At 43.5% G+C, this 26,208-nt stretch overlaps 2 protein-coding genes across 3 annotated transcripts in view; both read right to left on the minus strand.

The window, feature by feature from the left end:
* Positions 1-17,881, minus strand: part of LOC115085532 (RNA-binding protein 12B-like) — a 124,451-nt gene extending 106,570 nt beyond the window's left edge. Inside the window, exon 1 of one of the 2 annotated variants that reach the window (XM_029591671.1) lies at positions 17,757-17,881. The gene's annotated coding sequence lies outside the window, so the exon portion shown is untranslated. The remainder of the gene's footprint in view (positions 1-17,756) is intronic. The other variant, XM_029591672.1, reaches the window with a different exon arrangement.
* Positions 15,275-24,417, minus strand: LOC115085531 (RNA-binding protein 12B-like). Its single transcript, XM_029591669.1, is given in 6 exon segments — positions 15,275-16,089; positions 16,091-17,653; positions 17,655-17,738; positions 17,740-17,893; positions 18,433-18,476; positions 24,297-24,417. Coding segments are annotated over 4 exon segments (1,959 nt in total). The 5' UTR covers positions 17,869-17,893; positions 18,433-18,476; positions 24,297-24,417; the 3' UTR covers positions 15,275-15,906.
* Between the last annotated feature and the right edge of the window lie 1,791 nt (positions 24,418-26,208).

Raw genomic sequence — 26,208 nt, forward strand, 5'->3', positions numbered from 1 at the left:
GGACTGGATTCTGCCTCCCATTGGAAAATGTTGATGAGAATTTAAGGATCAAAAAAAAAAATGGGCCAAGTTTTTGGATAGGCTGGCTCTGCTGTCTTAGGCCGGTGGAAGTTGGTACTATTAATAAGATTAGAAATGGCACCGCTGGAAAGACAGCCTCTTACCTGGAAAGCGGCCAACTGGGAAGATGGCTACTTTTGTTCTCTGAACTTGTCTCCGAAAAGGTATCTGCCAACTTTTCATGAATATCAGGAATGCTGTTGGCTCTCATCCAGACTATAGACAGAGCCTCAATGCAGGCAGATGAGGTACATGATATACTATTGAAGGATCCATAAACAAAACGATGTAGATGCTGAATGCACTCTGGCATTCAAGAATGGTTGGAAGGAAGGTCTTAAGCTTTTGTATACATCCACAAGGTATCACAGCCTATAAAACTTGATAGCCATACAAACAATAATCATGGAGTTCTGAAGAATTATTTGCGAACTTGTCAAGAAACCTAGGGTTCTTCCCTGTCAGAAAATTTGAATGTATTCGATTTCTTGGCTTTTTACAGCACAGACTCCATAATGTCAGAGATATGCAGTAACTGCATGTTGCGTTTGTGCCTATTCTTGCCCTTGCTCCACCCTCTCTACCTTATGGCGACTCCCTTCGGGTCTGACAGACAGATGCTGTCGCCGCTTCTTCTCGCCATTTTCTTCTTGGTATCCCTGGGCTGGCCTGACACTATGGATCCATCATGTTCCTGATGACATAAGGGTGCGCGCACTCCAGACTTTGTACCAGCAAGGGCGCGAACCTCTGGGGCGTCCCCCGTAGTGACGTCATCCACTTCCAACATAAAAGGTCTTTGATTACTAATTCAATTCGAGTTAGCAAGGACAAGGGTAGGAATCCCTTCCTCGCAACTCTGCCTCTTCAAACTCACCTAGGGGTACCTGCTCCTCGGGGGGGCCCCGCTCTCCCTCTTCTTGATTTCAGCTTGCTGAATGGGATCTAGTACTCGCTCGAGGACCCATGTTCCTGCTCTCTAAAACTCCCTTCAGTGTAAGACGTTATATCACAGGTATGGAGATCGTGAGTTATTGCAGATTAAAGATAGGAACCGGTACTCGCTCACGAGGGCCTATGTTCCTAATACCTTTCTCAGACTCTCTTCTTCCTTAGAAGCTATCGCATACCTACATCTTATGGAATACAATTACAGATTAACAGCTAGGAACTGGTACTCGCTCCACGAGGGCCTATGTTCCTAAATCTCTCCTAGCCTCTCTTCTATTCCAGAAGCCATCCCATACACAGTTATTGTGAGTTCCATTTCAGACTGCCTATAGGAACCAGTACTTGCCTGCGGCTCCTGTTCCTGAATACTGAAGACTCTCTGTTGCATAAGACGACATTACAGATATCTACAAGAGTGAGTGTATCATCTATCACTGGTTATGTTCAGCATACCCTGTCTACTCACTACCTACATTCTCTCCTTACAGCTCAGCAACCCAGAGATCGTAATTCCAGTATCAGAGGGACTTCAGCCCTGCCGGGCACATCGACTCACTACTGCCACCTTTGGTGGTTCTACTTCCAGTCTAATAAAGAACTATCTGTGTTTGTCTAGCCGGTGGTCTCTCAGGATCTCCACTTGAGGGCGCTGTCATCTGCCATCGGCCCAGGGATTCACTATTTCTACTAAGTGTTACGCCTTACACTGATAGAGCGGTATCATTATCTGCCACTCTGTGGGAGCCAACCCACATCAGACCATTACTCCTCTCTGTGGAAGCTGATCCATATCAGATAGCTAAACTCCCTGTGGGGATCATACAGGTTGCTGGCTCATCTTTCTACAGGAACGAAGCATACAGTTGCTACTCCTTCCCTCGGGGGGGGGGGGGGGGGGGGGGGGGGAGAAAGAGGAGGGCCAACAGATTGCTATCCTCCTAGCAAGATCTATACAGACTGCTAAACTCCTCCTCCTGCAGGAGCCAAGCCTATCAGATTGCTATCTCCTCCCCTTGGGAGGAGCTGATCACTACCAGACCACTCACTCCACCCTCCTGGCGGGCTGAGCGCTAACACTGCATCAGTCCAAAACCTGGCAATATTAATGCTGTACTTAACATCCAACTTTCTCATCGTAGGAGCACAGGCGATAGGATTTTCCCATATTCTCATTTGTAACTGAGACGGTTATAAGCTAGAACTGCTGGCTCTGATGGAACATCTAGGATTTGAAGACGACAAAAGACCTCTGATAAGGATCTTTGTCCTTACACACATTCTCTCTGACTACTTTTCCCCCTATTTTCTACAAATTTAGAATAAGTAATGTCTTCTGGAGGAGTTGTGCTCTGGTGGATCCCTAAGTCAGATGGTATTGTCTATCCTTCCTCAGAATTCAAGGGGTGAGTACATTAACCCAGGAGCCTGACGAGAGCAAATTTAGAGGTTGAATTTAGAGGTTCTGCCAGTTCTTAGAGGAGAAAACCTGATCACCTCTGAATGGACGGACTCCCCTGCAACCAAGTGGGATAACAAAGAACCTCTGAGGATAAGTTGTGATGTATTAAAAGCTTCACTATTTTCATTTTACAGTTAATTTTATGTTCTGGCATTGATTTTTAGTTTAATTTTGTATTATCTTTTATTAAACCATGTTAATTTTACTTTATTGTACGTTACATTGATTTGTTCCTATAAAATTTGCGGTTTATCAAATATTAAACTACCCATCCCGACAGGGGAGATGGGGCCTCCCCTGTGGGAAAACTGCAGCAATGCTGGAAAGGAGAGGGTTGAAAGTACCTTGAGTCTCAGTCAAACAGAGAAGATTTTTCACAAAAATCTGGTTAAGTGACTGATCTAGGTGGTGGGACATTTTCGGAGACAATGGGCTTCTATTACTGAACAGGTGGCCTTTTTGAGGTAAATGATATCAACGAACATATTGTATCTGCGGTTCTATGTACAACCCCTCCACAAATATCCTCAATGGGGTAAGGGCTCTGGGAATAGGTGGCAGCATAGGTAGATCTCATCCTGGCCCCAAAATGATGTTAAGGTTATGTGCTCCACATTTGCTCCATAGTTCAATAGCTTTTTGAAAGTCATGAAAACAAGTGTGGCAGAGTGAACATCTCTGGCATAAACATCCTTCAAGAGTCTAAACTTTTATCAGAAACTTTATCAAGCAATGATTAATAAAAGAAAAAAAAGCCAGTATTATTCCAAAAGAATTGACGCAGCTGGAAATAATCTGGAGATACTAAGGGTTGTAAAATCTTTAGCCTTGGAAGCTTTCAGCTGGCTTAAATTCAACTGAGTCTTCTGTCACCTCTGTGATCTGCTTCCTGCACCCGCTGCCTTTCAGATGCTTCGGCAGCAAAGTCCACACCGGAAACTGGCTACCAAACTAAGGCACACCTCGGAGGGATCTTGGAAATCACCGCAGGAATTCTCAATGGGGGGATGGACCTTTAGGTATCACCGCAGGAGAGCGGGGCTCAATCATCTTCCAATTTAGAAGTAGAATTTCTTCTTCTAAAGGTTACAGCAATCCCCATAGGGAAAGCACATCCACATCTGCTAGGAGACAGAGAGATACTGAAGGGCTGAGTCACTGCAGGGGAGTACCTAGGGTGAATCAGCTTTGAAACCTGACTTCATCTCCATCTGCTAGCAGGGGAGCATATAACCCATTGGTCCTGAGTCCATCTGGCTACACGCTTGGAAAGGTATGCCTCACAAGTCTGCTACATTTTCTTTTTGAAGGTGTTAACATGTGGATAAAGGTGAACAGATGTAATGAATTTGGATTTTCTGAAGGAGTTTGACAAAGTCCCTCACGAGAGGCTTCTAAGAAGACTAAAAAGTAATGGATAGGAGGGTGATTACCTTTTGTGAATTACAAACTGGTTAAAAGACAGGAAAGAGAAGGATTAAATGGTCTTTTCACAGCAAGCAGTGGAGTGCCTCGGAGATCTGTACTTGGTCTTGTGCTTTTTAAAATATTTATAAAATGATCTGGAAAAAGGTACAAGTGAGATGATCAAATCTGAAGATGAAAAATTATTCAGAGTAGTTAAATCATAAGCAGATTGTGATATATTGCAGACCTTACGAGACTGGTAGACTGGACATCCATATGGCAGATGAAATAATATGGACAAGCGCAAGGTGAATCATGTGGGGGAAAATAACCCATGCAGTAGCTACATGATGTTAGGTTCCATTTTAGGACTCACCATACAGGAAAGTGATCTGGGTGTCAAAGTATATATATATTAGTTGCACTGAAGAAGGTACAGAGAAGGGCCACGAAAATTATAAAGGAGATGGAACGGATCCCCTACAAGGAAAGGCTAAAGAGGTTAGGGCTGTTCAGATTGAAGAGAAATGAGAGGGGATATGATAGAGGTCTATAAAACCATGAGAGAACTAGAACAGGTAAATGTGAATCATTATTTACTCTTTCAGATAATACAAGGACTAGAGGACACTCCATGAAGTTAGCATACAACAAATTTAAAACTAATCGGAGAAAATTCTTTTTCACTCAATGCACAATTGCAGGAATTTGTTGTCTGAGAATGTGGTTATGGTAGTTAGTATAGCTGGGTTTTAAAAAGGTTTGGATAAGTTACTGTAGTAGAAGTCCATGAACTGCTGTTAAGATGACTTATTTATCGAGTTTTATATACTGTCGTTCGGTTTCGCCATCACAACGGTTTACAAAGTTACGATGTGTAACAGTGTTTCCAAAAGGTTCATATGGTTGCTAACATAGAAGATATCATTTTTTATGAATTTGGTTTGTAGGTTAATCGAAGCATATTACAGATCTGAGTAATAATCACAACTTTTTCTTGGGTCCATCAGTTTGCCTAGTGTTAATAGGAGGGGAGTGGTGTTTTAAAGTCATTGGGTGAGTTAGGAATATCCCTTATTATTGGCATTAGTAGTATGGGATCTATTTAATGTTTGGGTACTTGCCAGGTACAGAATGCTGGGCCCAATGGACTCTCAGTCTGACCCAGTATGGCAACATTTTATGTCAATAGTTATTTCATAATAAACTACTCTTAAACATTAGCAAAACCGAAGTCATTGTCCTTAGCAAATTCCCAGTATATGATGTGCCATCCTCTTCTGTTTCAAGATTCCATCATCCCGATCAGACAACTCCATGGCCTAGGAGTGATTGATACAAGCTTCTCAATAACACCATATGAAAAGCCATAGTGAAATTATCCTTCAAGTTACAGATTACGAAATGTTTACGTCCTCTCTCCAAGACTTTTGAACTGTTACACAGACTTGTGGCATCTGGTCTGGACTACTGTAGTGTACTCCACCATTGGTCTGCCTTTACATTCCTTACAACCTCTTCAATTAGTACAGAATGCAGTAGCACATATTCTAACGTGTACCTCTAGTCGAGACCATGTATTGCCTGTCCTCTACAAGTTACACTGGCTACCTCTAAAATTTAGAGCTAAATTTCAGTTTGCATCTGCAATTCATAGAATTTATGGAAGCAGTAGTGGCTGATTGCTATGGGACTATAAACCCTCCCAATCTCTTAGGTGACCTCTATTAAACTAGTTTGTCTGGAAATCATGAGGAACAGAGCTTTTTCAGTGCAGGTCCTCTTTCCCAGATCTGAGGCGTTCTGTTGAGTTTTGCTGTGATCCAGACATCTGAGTTCTGATATATTATGTCACCAAGTATTATTTGCAGGTTTGTATGTGTGTTTAAAATCATACAGAAAAACAGTTATGTATGTTTTGTTTACTATTGTTATCTGCTTTGAAACTTTTCTAGTATGAAACAATACAAGTTTCAACAAACAACTGGAAAACTGTATTGAGAGCGACAAGCATATACCTGCACCAGCATGTCCACATAGAACCCTTTATCTCTGAGCTTTGATGTATTGAATGATACTGCCATTGCATCAGCTTGGATGTTGCCAGGAAGGTATGCTTTGATAGCACTGGATACTTGAGAATTTTGACCAAGTGTTTTAAGCAGCTTGGCTTTAGTTGTTGATGCATGGATCAACTTGTCTCGTGGCTACTTACATCGAAAAACCATTAGCGCCATACATACTTGCACTATGCAGATGGGTAGTTATTGCAGCTGGTGCACTGCATGGTTATGTAGAAAGGAGACTGTGCCAATGAACCATGCATCAAGAACGGTTGGTGCGTCATGGCTGCTGATGTGCTGTGTACCAACTGCGCCAGGCATCGAGTCAATGCAAAATGCATTGGTGGTGCGTTTGACTTTATGCTTTTTTGGTGCCGGTGTGTCAACAGCTCCACAGAATGCCGCCACTTCTTTCCTGACTTAAGGTGGTCAGCACTATGCGCCCCCAAAGCTGCAGTCTAATAAGCCAACTGAGGAGCTCCTGCTCAACAATTGTTCCGAGGCAAACGATGCTGCGCTGCAAGAGGACCTACTGCCGCTTCTGAGAGACTTACATAATCCCTCCATTCTCTAGGTCCTGAAAACACAGACAACGGGTATATTCGACCACAGGATAACAGACATGCTGAGGTGGCAAAATGGATAAATTACTTACCTGATAATCTCGTTTTCCTTAGTATAGACAGATGGACTCAGGACCAATGGGCATAGTGTACTCCTGCTAGCAGTTGGAAACAGATCAGATTTCAATCTGACGTCAGCCCCTAGTACATATACCCCTGCAGGAAGTGCAGCTCTTCAGTATTCTCACCGAAAAGCCTTGTGGATATATATGTGACTGACTGATTAACTTAATAATTTGAGTAACTTCATAACTTGGTTAAACGTTAAAATTTGATTAACTTGAACTGGTTGATTGACTATAGCTGGAGACCGCCAGAGTATTCAACCGGAAAGTGTCGACACCCGGCAGGGTGGATGCCCTAGGTAAATGAAAACGTGGCTTACCCTTGAATCATTTGAAAGACCATGCGTAAAGGCAGCCAAGGGTAGGATGCTGAGTCCATCTGTCTACACTAAGGAAAACGAAATTATCAGGTAAGTAATTTCTCCATTTCCTAGCGTGTAGCAGATGGACTCAGGACCAATGGGATGTATAAAAGCTACTCCCAAACCGGGTGGGAGGCTGCCCGTGACCCACTTAGAATTGTCCTTGCAAATGCAGTGTCCTCCCGAGCCTGAACATCCAGAAGGTAGAATCTGGAGAAGGTATGGATGGAGGACCATGTCGCCGCCCTGCAGATCTCGACAGGTGACAGCATTCTAGTTTCTGCCCAGGATACTGCCTGGGCTCTGGTAGAATGGGCCTTGACCTGTAAAGGTGGTGGCTTGCCAGCTTCTACGTAGGCCGCTTTGATGACTTCCTTGATCCAGCGGGCAATGGTTGCCCACGAGGCCGCTTCCCCTTGTCTCTTTCCACTGTGCAGCACGAAAAGGTCGTCCGTTTTTCGTACGGGTTCCAACATTTCCAGGTATCTGGATAGCAGTCTGCAGATGTTGAGGTGGCGTAGGCTACGGGCTTCTTCCGAATTCTTCAAGCCATCCGTCGTTGGTAGCGAGATAGTCTGGTTAAGGTGGAAGTGTGAGACCACTTTGGGGAGGAAGGAGGGAACTGTGGGTAGTTGAATGGCTCCCAGGGTGAGCCTGAGGAATGGCTCACAGCAGGACAGTGCTTGTAGTTCCGAGATGCAGCAGGCTGAACAAACTGCCAGCAAGAACACAGTCTTTAAGGTTAACAGGCGGAGAGGCAGTCCTCGGAGGGGTCTGAAGGCAGTTCCCACTAGGAAATCCAAAACAAGATTGAGATTCCAAAGAGGTACCAGCCACTTTAGTGGTGGACGGATGTGTTTGACTCCTCTTAGGAAGCGTGACACGTCCGGGTGAGAGGCTATGCTGTCTCCCTCGCTCTTGGAGCCGTAGCATGACAATGCAGCCATAGCATGACAATGCAGCCACCTGTACCTTGATGGAGTTGAGGGACAGTCCCTTCTGTAAGAATTCCGGGATCTCGGGAACTGTAAATGAGCGTGGTTTGACGTTGTGATCTTCGCACCAGGCTTCAAATATTCTCCAAATCCTTATGTACATTAACGATGTGGAGAACTTACGTGCTCTGAGGAGGGTGTCTATTACAGCTCTCTCAGGCGGGTCCTCTCAATGGCCAGACCGTAAAAGAGAATTGAGTTGGGTCCTCGTGGAGGATCGGACCTTGTTGTAGTAGGTCCCCGTGTGGAGGCAGGGGTAGGGAGTTCCCTGCCAGCAGTCTTCTCATGTCTGTGTACCAGGGTCTTCTTGGCCAATCTGGAGCCACCAGAAGAACTAGCCCTCTGTGTAGTTGTATCTTGTGAATGATTGCGTCCAATAGGGGCCACGGTAGGAAGGCATATAGCAGGGTCCCCGGTGGCCAGGTCTATACCAGGGCATCGATCCCTTGGGACTGCGGTTCCCGCCTGCGGCTGAAGTATCTGGGCACTTGGGCGTTGGATCTGTTTGCCAGAAGGTCCATGTCCGGTGTCCCCCACAGATTCACTATCATTTGGAAGACTGCAGACGACAGCTTCCATTCTCCTGGGTCTAGACTTTCCCTGCTGAGGAAGTCCGCCGTGACATTGTCTTTCCCGGCGATGTGGACGGCGGAGATCTCCTGGAGATTTGCTTCCGCCCACGACATCAGGGGGTCTATTTCCAGGGACACTTGTTGGCTTCTGGTTCCCCCCCGTCTGTTGATGTAGGCCACCCTTGTGGCGTTGTCTGACATTACTCTGACCGCTTTGTCTCAAAGTCTGTGAGCGAACCGCAGACAGGCTAGTCTGACTGCCCGCGCTTCTAGGCGATTGAGGTTCCATCCCGCCTCTTCTGCGTTCCATTGCCCTTGGGCGGTTAACTCTTTGCAGTGTGCTCCCCATCCTCGTAGACTTGCATCTGTGGTGAGAAGGGTCCAGGTTGGAGAGGATAGTCTTGATCCTTGGCTCATGTGGTTGGCCTGCAGCCACCACCGTACCTGGTTCCGGACTCTACCCGGGAGTGATAGACGTACGGTGTAGTTCTGGGACCATGGGCTCCACCATGATAGAAGTGAGTGCTGTAGGGGTCTCATGTGGGCTTGGGCCCATGGCACAACTTCCAGTGTGGATGCCATCAGCCCGAGGACTTGCAGGTAATCCCATGCTGTGGGACAAGGATCGTTCAGCAAGGTTTGTAGCCGGTTCCACAGTTTTAATCCCCTTGTGGGAGTCAGGCTGACTTTGTCTTCTTTGGTGTCGAATCGGACTCCTAGGTATTCCAGCGACTGTGAGGGTAAACTTTTGTTTGTGTTGACCACCCATCCTAGGCTCTCCAGTAGAGTTATGACTCTGCTGGTTGCTTGGGGGCTTTCCTCCGGTGACTTCGCCCTGATCAGCCAATCGTCTAGGTAAGGGTGGACGAGGATTCCTTCTTTCCTCAGTGTTGCCGCCACCACTACTATTACCTTAGTGAATGTCCGGGGTGCAGTGGCTAACCCGAAAGGTAGTGCCTGGAACTGGTAGTGACGGTTCAGAACTTTGAAGCTGGTGTTCCTGATGAATTGGGATGTGTCGGTAGGCCTCTGAAAGATCCAGGGATGTGAGAAACTCTCCCGGTTGTATCGCCCTTATTACGGATCGCAGGGTTTCCATTCGGAAACGGGAAATCCTCAGGTGGCAGTTGACCGACTTGAGGTCCAGGATGGGCCTGAATGTTCCCCCTTTCTTGGGGACGATAAAATAGATGGAATAATGTCCAGTATTTATTTCTTGTGGAGGCACTGGGGTTATGGCCTCGAGGGCCAGTAGCCTGGACAGTGTAGCTTCCACTGCCGCCTTCTTGGAGAGATCGTGGCAGGGGGACTCCATGAACTTGTCCGGAGGGGTGCGTAGAAAATCCAGGTAGTACCCCTCCCGAATGATGGCTAGGACTCACTTGTCCAAAGTTCTCTCGACCCATCTGCGGTAGAATAGGGCTAGTCTGCCCACCTATGGCTTCTTCCCTTGGACGGGTCGGCTGAATCTCATTGTGGGATGCGGCTGGGGCCTGTACCTGAGCTGGTACCCCTCTTGTTGTGCTTGTTCCGAAAGGACTGGTTCCTGCTCGTAGGGCGGGGCGCTTGATAGTTGCTCCTGTAAGGATTGAAGCGCTGTGAACCTCTGCCCCTGGAGGACCTGGGAAAGGGTCGCTGGTTTCTCTTCGTTTTATCCTCCGGCAGGCACGGCACTGGGGACTTGCCCCATTTGTTGGCTAATTTCTCTAGTTCGCTGCCAAACAGGAGGGATCCTTTGAAGGGCATCCTTATGAGGCGCATTTTGGAAGATGCGTCGGCCGACCAGCTTTGGAGCCAGAGTTTCCTTCTGGCCGCCACCACAGATGACACTCCTCTGGCCGCTGTACGCACCAGGTCGGAGGCAGCATCCGCGAGGAATGATACTGCTGGTTCCATGTCTTCTCCCGGGGTGTTGTTCCTGGTTTGGGATAAGCAGGCACGTGTCACCACTGTGCAGCAGGCCGCAATTTGTAGACACATAGCGGCTATGTCAAATGACTGTTTGAGGATGGATTCCAGACGCCGGTCATGTGCATCTTTGAGCACTGCTCCTCCCTCTACTGGAATAATGGTTCGCTTAGAAATCGCGCAGACCATGGCATCAACTCTTGGGCATGCAAGAAGATCTTTGGCCGCCGGGTCCAGGGCGTACATGGCTGCCAAAGCTCAGCCCCTTTGAATGTGGACTCCGGAGCATTCCATTCCAGGTCAATTGGCTGTTGTGCCGCTTGTACAGAGGGAAATGGCGAGAGGACTGACGAAGACCCTCCAGCAGGGGGTTCGGTTTAGGTTCCCCCGAAGCACCTGGGCCCGGGATAGCGAGCTCCGTCAGACATTGGGTGACCAGGTCCAGGAGCACATCCTTTGTGAAGAAAACGTGTCATGGTTCGGTGAGGCTCTGTCCTCGGGGGGGGGGGGGGGGGGGGGGGGGGGGGGGGAGGGTGGGAGGCTCGGCTTCCTCTTCAGAGATGTCCGTGTCCCCATAGGTGGGGCTTCTGGGTAGTGGAAGCCTGTGCCTAGGTCTTGAGGGGGCCTGGGACCTGACGGTCCTCCAGCCGGAGCATGTGGCTGACCAGCCGGAGGTTCAGTTTGCATTTGAACAAAGGCGTGAATCCCCTTTGAAGAACTCCACCCATTGAGAACGACGCTAGATCCAACTGAGGGGCGCTGGTTCCCTGGGGGTCCCTGTCTGTGGGGAGGTCCCACAGGGACCTGCTAGGTCCAGGGTACTCCCTGAGGAGCTAGTACTCAGCCCTGGGTGGGATTGGCCCTGAACTGGATCTCCCAGGGCCTCCTCACACTGCGAAAAACAGAGCATCGGCCTCCTCACTTTGTGCGGCTCTGATGTGGCATGCTGGGCAGAGGCCTTGAGCTTTTATCCCTGTTTCTGGTGGTGCCATGCTTTCGGCGCGTAAACTTTTGAGTTGTGCGCGTAGCTGTGCGTCCAGCCGTATGTGTGCAACTTATGCGCACAAGGTTTTATGTGCGTGTAAGTCTATGCGCACAAGGGCTTTGTGCGCCTAACTCGGTTTTGTGCGCTCGGGCCGGACGGCGAACGTCGCAGCGAAACGGGCCAAGATGGCGACAGCGAGCAATATGGCGACCCCTTCGGAGGGTCTCCATGTGGATGGACCCTTGGAAATAACTGGGGCCTGGCCCTGCTAGGGCGGATCAACCCGGTGGCACTGGTCCCTGCCGGTGGCCTGTGCTTCTCCTCGATCCTCGGAGACCGGATTAAGCAGAAGATTTCCACCTTACCTTGTCTTCGGCGCTTCCTGGTTTCGTCCCAGACGGTCTCCAGCTACGGGGGGAGAGGGCAAATACCTTCACAGCCGTGCTCGAGAGTGCACCCGCGGATCGGGGGGCTAGGTCCTCGCCACGATTCGGCCGCCGGACCGAGGCTTACCTCCGAGGGACCACGGAAATCACCTCAGGAATCTCAACTGGGGGAGAAATCTCAACTGGGGGAGGGACCCGAGGGTAGCACCGCAGGAGAGCGGGGCTTGTCTTGAGGTAGGTTTCTCCTTTAAAATTTGGTTCTAACGCTGTGAGAGCGTGCAGATAGTCCCTAACTGCTATGGAGACGGAAAATACTGGAGAGCTGCACTTCCTGCAGGGGTATATACAACCGCTACTACAAAGTCAAAATTGGCAACCACGAATCAAATCCAGTTAAGTTATCCCATGGGGTCCCTCAAGGCTCTTCCCTCTCTCCAACCCTCTTCAATATTTACCTTCTACCTTTATGCCAACTTCTTGCAGACTTTGGACTTACACACTACGTCTATGCAGATGACGTTCAGGTTCTCATACCTGTCACTGAGTCCATGACTAATGCCCTCAAAACCTGGGATAAATGCTTCAATTCCGTCTTCTCACCAACCTCAACCTCGCCCTAAACACTTCAAAAACAGAACTACTTTTTATCTCGCCTGCCCACCACATCCGCCCTTCACCTCACCCGCCCCCCCCACTCCTCCATACATCATGTAAGAGATCTAGGGGTCACCCTGGATAATAACCTCAATCTCCAAAAACACATCTAACACAGTAAAGGACTGCTTCTTAATACTGAAGAAATTAAGACCCCTCCTACACCTCAGAGACTTCCAAACAGTCCTCCAAGCCACCATATTCACAAAGTTAGATTATTGCAATGCCTTACTCTTGGGTCTGCCCTCAACCACAACCAAACCGCTGCAGATGCTGCAAAACGCAGGAGCTAGAATCCTCACCAACTCTCGCAGATCGGACCACATAACCCCAATTCTCAGAGATCTCCACTGGTTACCAATCCCAGCCAGAATCCTTCATAAATGCCTAACAATTATCCACAAAACCATACACAATAAAAAGATGCATTGGCTCAATGGTTCACTCCAATATCACACCCCCAACAGACCAACCAGATCTGCCTACTTAGGAACCATGTCAACCCCTTCGAACAAACTCACTCAACTCGCCTCCACCCGAGTAAGAGCCCTTTCCATAGCAGGACCATCTCTATGGAACATTGCACAACAACCTTCAAAAAAAAAAAAAAAAGTTGAAAACCTGGCTGTTCAAACAAGCATTTACTTAATCTTATCATACCCCTGGATCACTTAGCCTTGAAATAGAGATTGTAATGTACTGTAATATACTTACTGCTAATGTAATACAATATACTGCAATTGTACTGGATTTTACTGTTAATGTAATGTAATATAATTATGCTTAATCTATCCTAATTACTGTATCCACCTTCCTCTCTCTAGGTCCCTTTGACCTTTCTTCTCTCTCTACCCCATTAGATGTAACTATCATTTTCCTTTCCATCTGTTAAATTGTTACCCCTGTTGTATGTAAACCGATGTGATATTCATTTGAATGTCGGTATATAAAAGCTCTAAATAAATAAAATAAATATGTACTAGGGGCTGACGACAGATTGAAATCTGATCAACTGCTAGCAGGAGTACACTATACCCATTGGTCCTGAGTCCATCTGCTACACACTAGGAAACTTTATTTTTTCTGAGCACTGAAAGTTACTGCTATCAGTGTGGCAGAGGCAATGAGGCAACTAAAAAAGGTAAGAACTGAAAGAAATGAATCAAAGTTATAGATAATCTGAAAATACTAGACAAAAAACATCTAGAGAGAATATGTCTGTACTTCTCCTCAGACAAAAAATGACTAAAGGAGACTCACGAGGCAACACCCACATGGGGATTCCCACACATGCTCAGTAGATTTAAAAGCTCTACTAGCTAGGAAAGACGTGTCCATTCAGTTCGCCAGACCTCACCTGCATGTCATGGCCTATACAGTCTGCTTACCGACAGAAAAAAAAGTTTAGTAGCAGGTCTACAATTTCATATCTGAGTTAAGAACTCTGGGTGAATACCCTCTGAGATTCTGATTATTTGCTATGTAGTTCATGAATTTGCTCTAGCACTTTCACAATTCATGATTGGCATCAATTTCATTAAGTTATCACCTACAAAGAATAATAGTATTTATATATTATACTGGTCTTGCAGTTTCAAAACAGTACCAGCTAGCTTCTATAAAATATGACCTAGCTAGTTTATAGACACCGTTAATTCGTGTTGTTCTTTTGTTATATTTTTGTGAAATAAAAAGTGTCCATGCCACATATAAAGTATAATGGCAATATGACACCTACAGGTGATTCCGAAAGGAAAGTAATTCATCTAAGAATGTGATGGAAATAACTTTTTTTTTTTGTTTGGTTATCTAAAAGCTACAAATCAAGAAAGTATTTTGTTCAGCTGAAATTAGAATATACCACAATGTACTATATCCTACAAATTACATTGAAATTTAGGACAATAATGAAAAGTGCTTTAAAAAAATTATATTCAAATGATTCTTGCTTCCCAGTTCAACAAGAAAAAAAAAAAAAAAAGTCTGTTGCTTGTTTTCCCCAAAATTGTAAAATTTTTAAATGATTCAATTGAAGATACTCCAGAAACACTTGATTCTTTTATATAGTTTTGTTACTTATAAACATCATCAGTTCTATAAAAAAAAACCTATGCACTGGACGATACAGATTTAAACTAAACCTTAATCAAATCACAAGCTAGCCCAGGGTTAAGTACAGTACACATGTGGATGGCATGGGTTTGATTCCCATACCAAACTCCTACTACTCAGGCTGGCTGATGCTCAAAATGCTGCAGAGGCAACGTTCATGGGCAGGAGATGGAGTCTCGGACAGCATCCAAGGGTAAAACCTAGTAGCCAGACAGGGACCATGTTTTCAGAGTTCCAAAGAGACTATGGTATGTAGCTCCTGGCCAAAAACATTTGCTGCATAACGACTGGCAAAAAGAAAAGGAGAATTTTTAAAAAGATAGAAGAAATCCCAGGTAATTGTGAATACTTATGGCACCATAGTCCAAAGGCCAGGTCTAAGTCAACTGAAACCCAAAAACAAGCAGATGAAAACTGCTAAGCAAAAAATCCCCACACACCAAAATCACAAATGAAAGCTGTTACTTCGCAAAAAGTAGCGTAATAAAAAGTGAACTCCCTCTTTTCTGATGTCACTGAGTTTAAAGAAACACATTTCCAAAGACCCAGTCTGTAAAATGCCATACTGGAAAAAAAAATATTCATGAAAACTGAGTTTTAAAACCAAAGGACCACAAACAAAATGAGTTGCAGGATATGGTATGTATGTAATATTTAAGAAATAAACGTGAGCACTGAATCAAAATTTATTGTAAAACAAGTTATTTTAAATAAAGACTCCAGAGTTGATTGTATAGTTGCAAAGTCAGTTGAAAAGAAACATTTTACTTAAGTATTGAGAACACCTGCAAATACAAGGAACAAGCAGATGTTTTTGTGCACAAGCAATTCACATAAAAAGCATCCCATGTACAACAGAGTAAATATAAACTAAAGACAATTAAATGAGGCGACACTGACATTGTCCTAATTTGAACTGGTTCAATTTGAACATTGTGAGTTGCAAGATAGTATAAAATCAAAGAATACATGACAAACTGCACTTAACGTCCCTTAAAAATGCAATACAACTCCAGGTTTTCATTTATATTAACAATCATGCTAATGGAATCAGTAAGAAAATCAAATAATCACTATATGAAGATTAAAATAAACCTACCAATACTAAGGAAATGAAAACCTTCAACAGATTTGTAACCAAAAAGGGGCCCAAATATCTAATACTGCACTTATTTACAGCTTGCAGAAATCTGAAGCAGTTATTGCAGTTTTGTAGAATCTTTCAGTAACTATACAGACATGTGCATTTTAAAACACCAATAATGTGAATTATAATTCCTCAGCAAAATAATCTCTCTTTGAACTTAGATCAAGTTTAATTTTACTTTGCGTGGACCAACGGGTCTGTCATTCAGTTCTTGAACAGCAGTCATTGCTTCACCAGCATTTTCCATAGCAATTGTAGCAATGCCAGTTGGCAAACCACTTTCATTATAGTGAATTGAAACAGAATCTGGGATCATCCGATAGCCATAAAAAAAATCCAAAAATTTCATTCACTGTGGTTGTGAAAGGTATATTCTTTAACTGAATTACTGCAGGACCAGTAGAATTTATACCAATATCATGATCAAACTTTATTCTTCCTTCAGAAATACCTTCAATTCCATTGTTTCGTGTAGCAAACCTATTACCACCAAAATCGACACAAGGGTGTGGACCTCCAAAATAATCTGAAGAGGCTATCTGTTCCTCTGGTCCATATCTAAAATCTGAAGCCCCGAAAGTCTGCACCGATGGTATACGTGAATTGCCTGAATGGGAATATTGATCCACACTATACGCTAGTGCTTGATCCTGAATTTTGTCACTGGATTTTCCTGGAAAAGCATTTATATCAAATTCCTTTACTTGTGCCTCAGAGATTCGCTGCAATAGAACCTCCATTCCTAAGAATCTCTGACGATTTAATTTTTCAGCATGTGCCGCAAGTTCTTCAGAACAAAACATCACAAGTGCTTCTCCAAGACCCATACCTTGTTCATCATAAAGCAAACAAATATCATCATCAATAAGTGAAAACCCTACAAAGAACTTCTTCACTTCAACTTTTGTTATATCAAAGGGAAAGTTCCTGATATGTATATAAAACCCAGGCTTTGAAATAGGATCTTGAAAACTGCTGCCTAGCATACATTCATCAACAGGTTTTCCTTTAATAGTAGCTTCATTTTTCTCAATTAGATTCAGCATTGATTTTCGACCAATAGGAAAAATAGAAACTATATGGTTATTAAGAACCTGCTTATGAAGGCTCAAAGCAGTGCGATAATCCTTTTCATTCTTGAACTTAACAAAACCATCTCTTGTTTTGTTGTGGTAGTTGTTACATAACAACTTGATTTGATTATCCGACACATCTAAATTTTGAAAAAATGATTTTACATCTTTCTTCTCAACATCATAAGGCATGTCTTTTATGTGTACATAAAATTCTAAGTTGTGAGGTGAACGAGACCTAGGTCTTCCATTCTTTGAATTCTGTTCCAGAGATGAAGATCGATCTCCATGTTGATTATGAGTGGGACATAAATCCGTCACTACAAAATCACTATTTTCTTTCCATTTTTCTTTAGTAGCCTTTGTAATTTCAATAAACCTTGTACCCATGTACTGTTTGTGACGCTTAAGTCCTTCAAAAGCATCCTTATGAGTAGCAAATTTAACCAAACCGCTACCATTTTTACGACCAATGTTAGGACCACTATGGTGCTCTAAAAAGATAATCCCATCCACGTGTAAACCATGAAAAAACGTTCTCACTTCTTCTTCAGTAGCTGAATAAGGCATTCCACGTAAAAACAAATAAAGGTCATCTGAGTTAAACTGTTGTGTTTCACCACTTTGATTGTAACAATTGGAAGGAACAGAGCCAGTTTTATTTCTCTCTTTTTTAACTGATGCAACTAAGTTTGAAAAATTCTCATCTCCTGTGGCACCAGGAATATTAGATGCATAACTTCTTGTCCCAGGTATTGGTTCTCTTCCACTACGATTCTTTTTTCGATTCATTTCAATGGTATCCTGCATTTCTCTCTTGCTGCTGAGGTAACAGCTGTATATTTGATTGTTTGATAAACCCTCCTGATCGGGACATAGCATGTCTGGCATCCTCATCTGTTGCAAATATAATAAAACGCCTCCCCAAACTCACCACCAATTATATGCACGCCTCCATCAGGAACATTCAATCCCGTAAAGAAATGGCGAATATCTGCAGAGCCTGCAGAAACAGGAAGCCCCTGTAAACGGATGACTACAGCCATGCTGAACTCAACCAACAGTAATCACCTGCAGACAAAAAGGTACACGTAATATCAAACCTTTAATAATCATCCTTAACATTTAGCCTTTAATTAAAAGGTATGCCCATTACGCAAAATTGTCTAGAGAAAAAGACAGAGCTATCCGGGATATCTACCATACCTGCATAAATAGTCTAGATTCAGTAAAGCAGCTGACTTTACTGCAAAGTGTGCATAAATGTATTATTCCTTATAATGACATGGCCGTTACTTATAATCTGATTGCTGGTAAGGAAGAAATCCATTTTAAAAAGACGAACACTTCATTAAGAACTCTGGAAGATAAAAAAAAAACAAACCAACTGCTTTTCAGAGAATAAAGCATGTTTGCCCCAATAATTTCTTGTTTTAAGATAACAAGACTAGCTACAAATGTTCACTAATGTAACTACAAAAACGTATCGGGGAGGGAGAGGGTTTGCTTGTCAGTAACCATGTGACTCCATGAAGTACATTTTCTTCTCCCAAGCATAATGCTGAAAATCTCAGATAATTTCTAGGTGACATTCAGCTTTAAAAGCTTACCTTGTTTAGGGTGAAGACCTGCTAATCTCGTAAAATCAATTTAACTGTGAAAAGAAATTGAAACAAAATTAATAGTCGACACCTGCATTTTGTTTTATACAGTGGCCAATGCTTCAGTAGACCATTAGAAGAAGCTAGGTAAGTTTTTTTTGTTTTGTTTTTTAACCCACAGCTTCATGGTCTTCAATGCTGTCCTTCCTTGTTCCAGAGAAAAGCTTCAGTGAAATGCAACTTAAAGTGAGCCCATACTAATATCTTGAATTAAGAATCTATTAACATAGGAGAAAAAAAAATCAAAGTAGACTTTTGCAAATGATGAAACCATTATAGTTTAACCATAAACAAAGTCAATGACAGCGGAAATCTAACAAAAACATTGTTCACCCATTTTCTCTTTCCATATATCTGAATTCAACAGCAGCCACACTTTCATAGATGAGTACAAAAAAAAAAAGAGTCATTGCTTAGCAGTCAAATTTCAATGTCTAGAGCTGTAAAACCAAGTTTTGAGATGTGTATGTTCACAGACTGAAATAGTAAACTATAAATATTTTTTAAAAAGGCTTATATCCCAACCACTAAACAAGCAACAAAATTATCTTACCCTGAGATACAAAGTATTTGAAAATACCATATGAAGAAATTGATCTATGAATCTCAAAAGAAGTCTGAACATCTACCACTCTTGTTTTACAAGTTCCTGTGTGGTTTCAACTGGAGCAAGCCATGGGAAAAAAAAAAAAACAACAACTTTATCCACTCAAATGGCAAAAAGTCTCAGAGGAGGGAGGAAAAAAAGCCTGTTCTCCAATTCCACACACTTCATTAACTGTAAATGACTGCTTCACCTGCAATTCAGAACTGGCCCTGACAGGCCAGATTTAGCTAATGCCTTGTTTAAGAAACAATTTACTATAACCTTACAACTTGAAGACTGATGCACAAAATACCTAGTTTTGCAAATGGATCCCAAATTCTAACGAGACCAAAAAAATCATCTTAACTTCAAGATTCTATATCACAGCAAAATCTCTTTTAAAAGAAAAATAGCCAATTATGACAGAAACTCCTCCTTCCCAACACCAAAATAGAAACAGTCTTATAACATTAAAAATTAAATCTTACATTTTCCTATAATATAGTTTATAGAGTAGGACTGTTGTGCAAATTGTCCAATATGGTGAAGATCAGTATATTCAATAATCCTTGGATATACATCTAGGTGATAAGATGCAGATATACAGCAAGTCTGATCAAAGCCACCCTTCTTGTAGAGGATCTTTTCTTCAAAGCGTGCATCCATTTTCCTCAAATTCTGCGCGTGTAGTTCGAAATAATGCCTGTATTTTTATTGCACCTTTCTGTGCTTTGTCATAATTCAGTTTTCTACATATATTCCATGACACTAAAAACTTAATTGTATTTCCATGAAGACATGTTAACTAAAATTTCAAGCTATAACACAAATCGAGCTTTAAAAATTAATCCAAGTTAAAGCCATAAGAGTTCAAGACAAGCATTACAATATACCAATACTAATTACACTAATTAGTGCAACTAAAAGTGCTCACTAATCCTAATAGCTCAAAATTCACCTCTTCCAGGTACTAATTACAAATTAAAAGGAACATGATAAACTGAAAAGTAAATGCTCTATTCATCAGTGACCTGATTCCAACTGACAAGACCAGCTCACTTCTCATGCAGGGGAGATACACATAACAGTATCCTCTGACCTAGGAAGTTTGTTAGCATTTGTTTTATTTCCATTAACAAACCAATTATGTCCTAAGCTAAAGAAAAAGCTACACATCATACAAGATGCAAAACAAAAGCTCTGCATATGGAGAACTAAAGAACATCAACTACCTCAGTTTATATGAGCTAATTAGAAAAAAAACAAAACACTAGAACGTTTCCATTTATTCTAGAAAACGTGGGTGCAATAAAGAAAAAACAACTAGTGAGTATATGACAATATAAAATACCACCTCCTAGAATCTAGGATGTAATATAGCTTAGAGATTTCATCATCTGCAAACCCAAATAGATGGAATCAGGTATTTTCTTCATCAATGCAAGCAATTTCACTGACTAAACAAGGAAGGAAATGAAAACCATGTTTGTACATGAATATTCTAGCACTTTTCAACTTTAACCTTAAGAAAATAACTTCACCCTTAATGGATCAAGGTAATTTTCAGTAGGCTAATGACCAGTCCATGCCTCTACTTTCCACTGCTCAATTTTGTTGATTGGTGATTTTTGTTTGCAGAAGTTATTATTCCTCTAATGGACAAAGATTGAACCAGCTACTAAGCACTTTTTTCACATTAGTTGAAAAGTGCTAAGAGGACATAGTTTAGTTCATTCAAATATGCAAACTCATCAAAATGTGTTTACCGATTTGCCCAAACAATGATTACTTCTATCTATAATCATATATCTACACTTACTACAGAATATTTTACACCAGTTTTGTGAAATACTCACTGCTACACAAGATAAAATCTGTGCTGCACTTAGTCAAAATTGTACAGCAATTTTAACATGTAAAATGTTTTTTTTTCAAGTTTTTGTATATTGGGCATTTTTCTTCTTTCCAACTCAGTTCTCTCTTCTCTATCAGTCTGGCAGCAATTTCATTCTGTTCTTGAAAAGGAAAACTCGCCAATTCATCTCACTGCAGTCTTCTTCCATTTTTCAATTACTCCACAATCCATCTCCTCTTTCCTTCTGACCCTTCTCTTCCACAACCTCATTGTTCCCACACCACCTCCCTAATAGTTTCCTCTTTATCTTCCACAAGCCCACCACAATATTTTGCTCCCTTTTTTCAGAGGCAACAGGGCTTATAACACATCACTTTTTTGGTGCCTCTTCCCTCCCCCCCTTCCTTACATCTTCCTTTCTGGACACCTTCCCTTTTACAAGTCCCTCCTTTTCACCCTTCCAAATTTCTATCCCTTCATTCTTCAGAATTTTAGCCCCAGACCCTTATCAAGATCCTCTTCCTCTCTCCTTTCCCTCCTGACCTTTCCTAGGGTCCAACGCACTGTATAACCCGCAGTTGGACGCAGGTTGTATAAGTGCTAACTAATCCCCTTATGTAATAAGGGAATTAGCACTTCTACAACACACGATTAACGTGGAGTGAAACTAATAGCGCTCATCACATGCAAATGCATGTGAATGAGGCTATTAGCTATTCACTCCTTATGCAAAAAAAAGTGCATCCAGGACTCCTTCACTTATTGTCCATTGGTCCTTTTCACTGACATTTACCAGTGAAAGGACCAATCCTTTCAGGACAGCCTTCTGAAAGGTGATTGGTCCTTTCACTGACATGTGACAGTAAAGGGACTAATCAGCAATAAGTGAAGGAATGAATAAATTAATATTAAGTGCCCAACACTTTATTATTGATTTATTAACTCCTTCTGGTGCCCATAGTCAGGTTCGGAGAATGGATGCTTAATTTATCATGTGCGCCGGTTAGGAAAATGGGACGCTGATAAATTCAGTGTCCGTTTTCTTAACCTGCGGACAGCCACCAACAGCAGACCTCTCTCCAGCTTGCGCTGTCAAGGAGGTACTAGGGGCACACAATCACTCCTAGAGCCTCCTTGACAGAGCGAGCCCTAATTTAAATATTGCATCGCGCCCCAGGAGAAGTGCCTGGGGGCGCGTTATGAAAGCATACAGGGCCCGCTTTCAGCGCAACTTTTTTGCATCGGCCCCCTAGTTCTCTCCTTTCAGGTCTTTTCCTCTTCATGTTACTGGCACTCCCACAGTTGTTGCAGTTCTCTTGCCAGCTACTAGAGATGCAGAAAATGTGTGCAGGAATTGGGAGTGTGGCTCAGAATTTTGGGACTGTCAGAAGCTGTACACAGAGGGACCTGGAAGTTAAGAGTAGCAGCAAAACCAAATAAGGATAGAAGAAAAGCAGTGGAGGCAATGATAGTACCAGGAGAAAAGGCAGTAACAGCAGTGGTACTGGGATGGGAGATAACAGCAGAAAGGAGGAAAGAACAGCATGTGTGTGTGGTGGTGAGGGGGGAGGGGGTTGCAGAGATGAAGAAGAGACAGGGGACCGAAATGTCATTACTGGGCAGAGTAAGAAGAAAACATACAGTGCCAGGCATTTTGGGGGGGGGGGGGGGGGGGGGGTTGAGAGATTTGGGAAGACATCAGAAGTCAGTACAGAGGTGTGGGAAAATATAGCAGCTGAACCAATTGGAGTGGAGAGAGAAAAGTGCAGCACGCAAGAAAAATCAAACACAATAGTAGCAGTAAAGGATGGAAAGAAGCAAAGCAGCAGAATTAGTAAGCTGGGGCAGTTATTTCCAGGACAGTGGGGCAAGCACTGAACTTGGTCCCCAACTGGTTCTCTTTCCAACAGTTTCCTATTCTGAAAGACTGGGGGAGAAAAACAATTGTATCTTCATTATACCCATGGTAAAATGTTTGATAAAGGTCAAAGAGCATAAGGACAGGAAGGGTGCTGCCATACCACAGCTGCTACTCCCATCTCTTGTCTTCAGATCACAGTAATGTGGATGTTTGAAACACCATTAGTAGCAATGTCAAACTGAATATATTTGCATTTAAAGAAACAAGACTGGTCTCACATGTTTGACACTGGGAAAACTATACCTTGCTTATAAGCACATCAGTTCCCTTAAACTGAAAACTACTGGTAAAAGGAGTTCAAATGAAATGAATCTCCTTTTGTGGTCTAGTTTTTCTTTTGTTTTTTTTAAAGAATGATTGCCTTATAAGATCATTTTTGTCTGTCTGCCCCAATAACATTTACACCTTTCATTCTACTGAGTTTGGGCCACAGATAAGAGCCTCGGGTCATTGTGCGCTCTAGCAACACTCAAAAATACTTGACCAAGCCAGTTCAGTTAAAAATCTCATGAAATTCAGAGTACATTATCATTGGACATTTTGAAAACTATCACCGTTACTGCCTATGACTAGTTGATTCCATTTCCTTAGGTTCCTACAGAAAAAAAATTATGAATTAACTTTTGTATGTGGATTTTTTGGGTATGTGTAATTTTCTGTTCCAAGCAAAAAGTGTCCACAAAAATAGCGAAACCTTTTTATTGGACCAGCTTACACATTTTTTTTTTATTTTTTTACTAATTTGAGATTGATACTCCTTTCACTACGTCAAATCAAATGTGCGGGTTAGTGGAAAGGACGATGCTGCCCATTACAGGTGGCTTCTCACTCGGCCTAGCAACCATAGGCTATCCCTATAAAATAGCTAGCCTAAAATCACTGAACCATTTGGTTACAGCGAGTACATATAGATTTTTAAAAAAAGTGAAAAGCTGCTTAAGACGCAGTCTCTCCCTCTGCTGTACCAAGCGGGCGATAAAAGGAGGTGGGGAAAAATGCCGCTTTCCCGTTCTTACTCCGAGAAACAGAAGGAGCCATCTTCTCTTGTAGCAATTTACACGTGCAGAAAGAAGACGTTGCTTTGTTTAAAAGCGAATCTTAACAACCCACCCCACCACAAACAATCAGGCACACTGATGGCCAGTCGGCATCTTGCGAGCAAGAAAGAAACGTCACAACGCCAACATCTATTTCCGAATACCAAAGAAGAATTTAGCATTGAGGCCTGTAACTAGGAAGCTAGACCCGCTTTTCCCCCATCACAATAAGCCCCGATACGCGGTAGGCTATTGTGCAGCGATCCAGCGCTCCCTCTGTCCGAGTTCCCCTCCGTCACCACCAAGGCGCCTTCCCCTGCCTCTCCTTTCCAAAAAACGCACAGAATTAGAACGATGCACAAAAGATGCAGACAATCAACCATTAAGAAAATCATTACAAATAACCTTACGTACTGTTTTAACAGAAAAATCTCCTTACTCGCACACCACTACCAAAACTGCAGCAAAATGGCGACCGCAACGGCCTGAGAGAGGAAGTCAGCGACGCAACGCCTCGAATAACGCATGCGCGTCTGTTATTTCGCGCCATTAGAATCTCCCTATTTTAATGCTAACCGAGGCGCCAACGACAAAAAGTGGAGTTAGGGGTCCGGCGGGGAAGGTTCTAACGGCCGACGTGTGATCGCTGGAATTCCGTTTGCAATTTGTGCTTATTTCAAACAGGAAATTTTCTTCACGTTTAACATTTTTTTTTATGTTGGTTCAGTCCCTTTATATGAGAGTCATTATGCAGTTGATTATCAAGACATACTCAGAGGCCAGCTAGCGAAGGTTTAGGTGCCTAAATTTGGGAGTTCGGCCCCTAAATTGGTCCTTTTAAATATTTAGTAGGGCTGAGTGGCTATCTTTAGGCTCCTAATTCCACTAGGTTCTTAAATTTATGCACCTAAGAAGTGGCTAGATTACAGTGTTTGCGGAAAAAAAACAGGTAGGCCCTTCCCGATGATTTACAGATAGGGTTGTCAACTTTTTCACAGACCAGGACAGGAGGCTTGAGAATGGGGTGGGAGGGCTTATTTGTATAAATCCTAAATCCGATCTCTGAACTCCCAATAGCTAATGTTCAGTATTTTTGGATTAGACTTGTAAAGCCAATAGAAGCTATCAACAATCTGTCAAGAATGCAGTTAATGCTAGGAGTCAGTGTAACTAGATCACTATCGGGCCGATACAGTAAGGAGCGGTAGGAAGAGCTGCGTTAGTGCCGGGCGCACCCGCGTTTGCCGCACGCACAGTCCGGCTCACCTACCGCTCGATACTGTATTTAAATAGCTTGCAAATGCAAGAAGCGTCCGTGAAGCAATAGGCCTGCGCAACCCATTTTACTGTATAGGCACTTTATACAGCGCCTATACAGTATCCTGGGTGCGCTGGTACCTGTCATTTCAAATGACATTTGAAATGACAGGTACCAGCATTTCAAATGACATTTGAAATGACAATGACCAGGAAATGGATGGTCCTCTCTCCCGAAGCAAGGCGCAGGGCAAAAGTTAAAACAAAAGGGAATAAAGAGTAATAAAAGTAAACTAACTGGCGGGAGCCAGCGGGCGCGCATTCATCGAGGCAGGAGCCGGCGGGCGCACATTCATCGAGGCAGGAGCTGGCGGGCGCCGCGTTCATCGAGCCGGAGGGAGCCGGCGGCGAAAGCAGCCTCCAACAGCCCCCGCCGGCAGCGAATGAATGCACGCCTGTATACGCCTGTGCAATTTGGGCGCTCAAGGCGTGATGTCACACGTGACGCCAAACGTCATGACGTCACGCCTTGAGCGCGCAAATTGCACAGGCGTATACAGGCGTGCATTCATTCGCCGTCGGCAGGGGCTGTTGGAGGCCGCTTTCGCCTCCGGCTCGATGAACACGCGCCCGCCGGCTCCCGCCTCCCTCGATGAACATGTGTCCGCCGGCTCCCGCCTCCCTCGATGAACGCGTGCCCGCCAGCTCCTTCCAGTAAGTTAACTTTCATTACACTTATTCCCTTTTGTTTTAACCTGGCTTCACGCAAGGAACAGAAGTTACAATTGTTCCTGCCGACAGTTAAGAAACGCGTTTGCAAGAAGAAAGGAAATTTTTTTGCAAGACGGGCAGAGCTGGGTTGCAGCTCCGGAGAGCCCGGGGGGATTGGCCCGACAATTTGAGAGGACTGGGGCTGCCCCGGAGACCGGCACCCATGGACGCAGCCAGGGCAGGTGAGCGGGGGCTGGGGGAAAGTTTGCCGCCTACCCTTACCCCTGCCTCTAACGCAGGGGTAAGGGTAGGCGGTAAGTTAGCAGGTTAAACGTGCGGGAAAAGTCCTGGACTCGCT

The sequence above is a fragment of the Rhinatrema bivittatum genome, chromosome 2 (genome assembly GCF_901001135.1).
Source record: "Rhinatrema bivittatum chromosome 2, aRhiBiv1.1, whole genome shotgun sequence".
Taxonomy (NCBI): Eukaryota; Metazoa; Chordata; class Amphibia; order Gymnophiona; family Rhinatrematidae; genus Rhinatrema; species Rhinatrema bivittatum.